General features: G+C 38.6%; 1 protein-coding gene across 1 annotated transcript in view; it reads right to left on the bottom strand.

The window, feature by feature from the left end:
- Nucleotides 1-1,833: 1,833 nt before the first annotated feature.
- CAPZA1 (capping actin protein of muscle Z-line subunit alpha 1) overlaps nucleotides 1,834-6,000 on the bottom strand; it is a 47,221-nt gene continuing 43,054 nt past the window's right edge. Inside the window, exons 9-10 of the mRNA XM_082616470.1 lie at nucleotides 4,183-4,245; nucleotides 1,834-3,475 (exon numbers count right to left, since the gene is read on the bottom strand). Coding sequence (XP_082472596.1) covers nucleotides 3,335-3,475; nucleotides 4,183-4,245 — 204 coding nt within the window. The 3' untranslated portion in view covers nucleotides 1,834-3,334. The remainder of the gene's footprint in view (nucleotides 3,476-4,182; nucleotides 4,246-6,000) is intronic.

Below are 6,000 nucleotides of genomic sequence, written 5' to 3'. Positions count from 1 at the left end.
TGCACAGCTTGTGGAATCTTAGTTCCTGGAACAGGGAATGAAACCGTGCCCCCTGCAGTGGAAGCATGCAGTCCTAACAGCTGGACCACCGGGGAATTCCCTACTCTGTTTTTTAATATATACTCTGTTCAAGCGAGAATTTTAGTTAGCTCAGCTTATCTTATGGGACCAGCCAGTTTTGTTCTATATTTACCAGTCTTAATTTCTTTCTTTGATTTCCCAAGTAGTAAGTAGCTTGGTAGTTCTTTTAAATTATGAATTTATAAATTGGCATTCAGATTGTATCAGTCTTTTGTGAGTTTGGAGAAAATGTGCCAAGGTTTGCTAAGTATCTCATGAATCTAGATGAGTTCTAGATTATAAAAAAGAGGAGGCAGGGCTTCCCTGGCGGCACAGTGGTTAAGAATCCGCCTGCCAATGCAGGGGACACGGGTTCGAGCCCTGGTCCAGGAAGATCCCACATGCTGTGGAGCAACAGAGCCCGTGCGCCACAACTACTGAGCCTGCGCTCTAGAGCCCGCGAGCCACAACTACTGAAGGTGATGCACCCAGAGCCCGTGCTCCAAAATGAGACAGGCCACCGCGATGAGCGGCCCGCGTGCCGCAACTAGAGAAAGCCCGCGTGCAGCAACGAAGACTCAACGCAGCCAAAAATGAATAAATAAATAAATTTATTAAAAAAAAAAAGAACAGGCACTAGAACTAGGCAACTAACAGAAGCACAACCATCCAGGCACAAATGAAGCAGTAATTTCAAAATTTCAGCAGTGTAATTTCAAAATTTCAAATATAGGAGTGAGGCCTCACAGAAAACTCCTCTCCCTCTGGCTGGGAAACTTTTGCCCTAGGATACCATAGGCTGATTTCAGCAGTGTGATAAAATAGACACAATTCAAGCAAATACTCTGCTGAAGGAGGTTAAGGAAATCAGGAGGTCTGTGTAGGACTTGGCAAGGAGAGTTGACTTCCTCCCAGTTATATAAGAAACCAAGGGCTTTAGATAGCCAAGAGATTAAGAGTCTTTACAAAAGTCTGTATGGACTAAGGAAATCTATGGGGCAGGCTGATGGGGTTAGTAAGTTAAAGGCAAAGGCCAGAATGCTTGAACCTGTACTACAAGTACATAGTGTAGTATACCTAAATGTCCCTCAACGGGGTGGGAATTTGAACTGGCCTTGAATGGAAGGTGAAGCACTGAAACCCCTCTGGTTCCATTTTGGGAAACAGGACAGAAGCCTTTCCCACATGTCTGTAAGCAAGTTAAACTCATATGGAAAGAAAGCAGCATTTAGAGTTAAGTTGATGTGAAATATTACCCAAGTTTACGGTGCAGGGATTCTTTCACTTCTACTTCCTACCTAGTAACTATAATTACTTGGGCCTTGTTTTCTGAGTGATAGGTAGAGAAGATAACTAGATTTTTCTTTTTGACAGAAATGGAAACCCCAAAACAAAGCCTTTGAAACACCAGTAGCCACTGAGTGTAAAGCAGTATGATCCATAGAGAAATTGCTCAAACTTTAAAAAAGAAAAAAAGGGGGGTAGGACTTCTCTGGTGGTCCAGTGGTTAAGACTCCATGCTCCCCACTGCAGGGGGCATGGGTTCAATCCCTGGTCATGGAACTATGGTTCACATGGCATGGCCACCAAAAAACAAACAAAAAAATGCTGTTCTTTGCAGTCTTTGTTTGGATAGTCACTGAATTTATAGTAGTTGAAGGTAGAAACCAATTTCAGAAACCCTGAACATTCTCATCAAATAAGATCAGTTCCATATCTTACCTTGAGAACAAAGGCTGAAGAGACTGGCTCAAAAAGGAGAGACTCAGACAATTTAAGAACAAAACAGGTATATTTCTATTGGACTACCTGATACAGAGGATAGTGTAGTATGGATGGATAGTATGAATGACAAATAATACAAATATATTTTATTTGAAATAAACAAAAATGCTTACACAGCTCAATGGGTCACTTGGAAATAAACTCTTGCTTGACTGTATTACCAAGCAGAAACAAAGCTGAAACACAAACCCTTCTTTTGACATGTATTTGGAGGAAGACACTACTTGGTTTTTAAAAAACTGACCTTCCCTTAAGGCCTGGTCATAGAAGTGTAAACAATGTAAATGAATCCACCATTACCAGTTGTTATATCATATCTATGTTACCTGTGTATTCCGAGATCACAGCTGTACCTGCCAATAAACTTGGGAAGGGTTGCTATATCACAGTTACATTTGAGTTGGCAGGCAGGACTGAGGAAGTAATTTGGAAAAAGTTTTACATCCTATTCAGAACAAATCACTAGTATTCCCTTAAATAACAGGTTACAATAGAAAGATACTGTCTGAACGTTGTCCTTCTCACAATAGAAAGATACTGTCTGAACGTTGTCCTTCTCACTTTGGTTCATTTTTAGTTTTTGTTTGTGATTAACACAGTTGTTTGATTCATTCGCTTATAGTACAATTCTGCCACAAAGTATTAAAGCACAAGATACCTATTATTCCTTCAACATCTGCATTTTTTCAAGTTTTATACTCTACTATATCCCTAGTATGTCAGCAGTTTTTGAATATTAAAAAAATAATAAGTGGGTAAAACTCTTCTAAAAATGCACATGTCTATAACTATAATGGTACTAGATGAGAAGGAAACAATGATGGAAGGGAAAAAAACAAACATGTTCATTTGTAGGGAATGTGGTTCAAGTCTTTGGATTTAAAAACAACTTCCCCAGAGAAGCTGGCTATAATGGAACTTCCAGAAAACTTCCTTTGCCTCCAAAAAGGATCTGAAAAACCCCAATCCAAATGTTTGAAACTATAGTTATGAGATGCTATAAATGATGATCAAAGCAACTGGAGGGAGAAGGATGAATGTGTCTTCCATTCAGCTGTAGTTTGTAGCATAGCCTCTTTAGCTGTTGATCAGTAAAAACCACTGAAGTACCAGAAGTGCTTTGAAGGATTGGGTAGAAAAGTACTGAACATATTACCTGTCTATGTCAGTGACAGGGCTTCATAGCTAGGAAAATTTTCTAAACAGTAAAATGACTCCAGGATAGATATCTCTCTCCATCATTAAATGTGGCAGAATTAAAAAAAGAAAATTTACAAGTAGATATAGTGAAAACAGAAAATTACCAGGCAGAAAACACAAAAGAATCAAGACAATGCTATAGGTTCAACAGTATTCCATGAGGCTAGAAAACCTGTTAACTTTGAAAGCCCTAGCAAAATATCACTCTTGTTTATAAATCACTTATTTATCATATGACCACACATTGCATCCTTTCTTTCCATGTATTGAAGAATCCTACATTCAGCCTTTAAGCATTCTGCATTTCTTTGCCAATCTTGTAGCTGAGTATCTTGTTCCAGTCGATTTTGGTGCGGGTAACTGGAAGTTGCCGGCGCAAGGCCTTGAACGTGGTGTCTGACATTGTTTGATAGTTTTCACTAATTGCTGTCTGCAATAGATAATAGAAAATAGGTTGCTTGAACAGAAACCAGATGTAGTCAAAGGACATGCTTGAGTCCCCTAAGGACATACAGGCTGTAAGACTTCTAGTGAGCATTTCTCCAATCTCTGAAGCAGGTTAAGAAGCCCACTTACATTATTTCTAAAACAAGGGCTATACAGGTATCACCCGCTTTTCCAAAGTTTGCTTTATGTCACTTTGCTTTTACCAAAGCAAAAAGCAAAAACAGCGTTCAGCATTTGTTTTGCAGTGAGGCTGTTATAGGGGCAGGGTGCACCATGAGCAGTAACAGTGACCCCACCAAGCTCCTTCCTCAGGAATTACACTCAGGAGCTCAGCATCAAGCAAGCTGGAGCTGTGAACTGCATCTGTGAGCATCTGTGCTGTACCTCAATTATTTGTGCACCTGAAACCAAGATGTGTTCTAAGGTAATTGCTTCTCTGCTTTATGCCATTTGGACTTAGGAAAGGTTTCACAGGAACGCTTTACTTTGGGATACTAGGGGAAATCTGTAGTACCTTCCAATGCCAAAACCTTGATTGTAAGCAGAATGCAAGAAGGTCTGCAAAGTCTCACACTTACTAACACTGAGCAACATGTATATTTATGTTCAAAGGAGAGAGAAGTGTAACAAAATATGTTAAAAGCAAAATAAGGCATGAGAAATAGAAAAATCAGTTTCAAATCATCTTACCTGATACTCATTTTCTGCATGCTCTATAATTTTAATAAACTCCTTAGCAGTTTGGACTTCATTCTAATAGAGAGAGGAAAAGGGGGAAATAAGAATTTTAAAAATTCTTAAGCAGTGAATATAATTCAGTAAGCAGTGAATAAAAAAATACTAAAAAGTCCATCTAAACTAACATTTGTATAACAATTTAGTTTTTCAAGCTTTCCCATTCACATTATCTTTGATTCTCACAACAACCCTATGAAATAGATCTGTTATTATTACCATCTCCATTTTGCAGATGAGAAAACAGAATCCTCTTAAGTGACTTGACCAAAATTATACAGCCTTCGAATGATAAAGATGGGATCCAAATCCAGGTCCTCATCAAAAAAACCCACACTTCTTTCCAATCTACTACAGTATGCCCAAAAGACAGCATGATGTCTTGAAATTTTTATGCCTTGAAAATACCTCTGGTTTCAGTATGCCCAAAAGACATCATGATGTCTTGAAATTTTTATGCCTTGAAAATATCTCTGGTTTAAGATGATATAAACAATGCCCTCAGACATATCAGTCATATATTCTAAGCTCAGAGGCTCCTCTAAGCCAATCAATCACATTTTGCTTTACATGATTCGGGTACAAAATGAATTGAATCTCTCTCTTTCTTTCATAATTAAGTAAAACAGAGTTAAAGAGGGTGAGATTTACTGCCCAGGGCAGCATCCCAAGATCCTTTCAAAGAGTCAAAACTACTTTCTATTCACAATAATACTAAGACATAGGTAATTGCCTTTTCCACTCTCACTCTCGTGTGTACAGTGTAGTTTCATAGAACCTATGTAATGTGTGATGACTTCATTACTTTTTTTTTTTTTTAAATAAATTTATTTATTTATTTTTGGCTGTGTTGGGTCTTCATTGCTGTGCACGGGCTTTCTCTAGTTGTGGTGAGCGGGAGTACTCTTTGTTGTGGTGCGTCGGCTTCTCATTGCGGTCGCTTAGGCTCTAGGCACTTAGGCTTCAGTAGTTGTGGCTCGCGGGCTCCAGAGTGCAGGCTCAGTAGTTGTGGCACATGGGCTTAGTTGCTCCACGTCATGTGTGATCTTCCTGGACCAGGGCTCAAACCCATGTCTCCTGCATTGGCAGGCGGATTCTTAACCACTGTGCCACCAGGGAAGTCCCGACTTCATTACTTTTTGAGGGCTAATGTGTGAAGCACATATGAGAATCCAGTTGTCTTTTATTAAGTCAGACATTACACACTTTGTGAAAATGTAAATCAGTGACATTCTTTTCACTGATTTTTTTTTAACTTGGAAAATACAGCTGTTTATTGTGAAAGTGAAGGTTAACAAGTAATGGGTTTGTTATTGTTATTTTTGCTTTAGATTTTTTTTTTTTTTTTGGCCATGCCACGTGCTGTAGCATGTAGGAACTTAATTCTCCAACAAGGTATCAAACCCGCACCCCTGCAGTGAAAGCACGGAGTCTTAACCACTGGACTGCCAGGGAAGTCCCTGTTATTGTTATTTTTAAATTAATAAATAAGTATTTTTAACATTTTTTGGTTTTAATTTCTACTAAGGTAGATAGATATAACACACATAAACAAAAGCTATTTGAGAGTGCTCAGTAACTTCTAGGAATATAAAGAAGTACTGTGAATGCACAAAAAATTATGTCCCTTCTTTCCAGGTATGGAACACAATACTGTTTGATTGAATATTCCTAAAAATGTTCGGTTTCTCTAATGATATGAATGTATGAATGATAACCCCTCTAAGGTTTAGTTTGGCAAACTTTCCTTCCTCCTGGTATTTATCAGTTGAA

Source organism: Mesoplodon mirus (genome assembly GCF_964341445.2).
Source record: "Mesoplodon mirus genome assembly, chromosome: 3".
In the NCBI taxonomy this organism is placed as follows: domain Eukaryota; kingdom Metazoa; phylum Chordata; class Mammalia; order Artiodactyla; family Ziphiidae; genus Mesoplodon; species Mesoplodon mirus.
The sequence above is the reverse complement of the archived record's forward strand: the minus strand, read 5'-3'. Positions and strand labels throughout refer to the sequence as shown.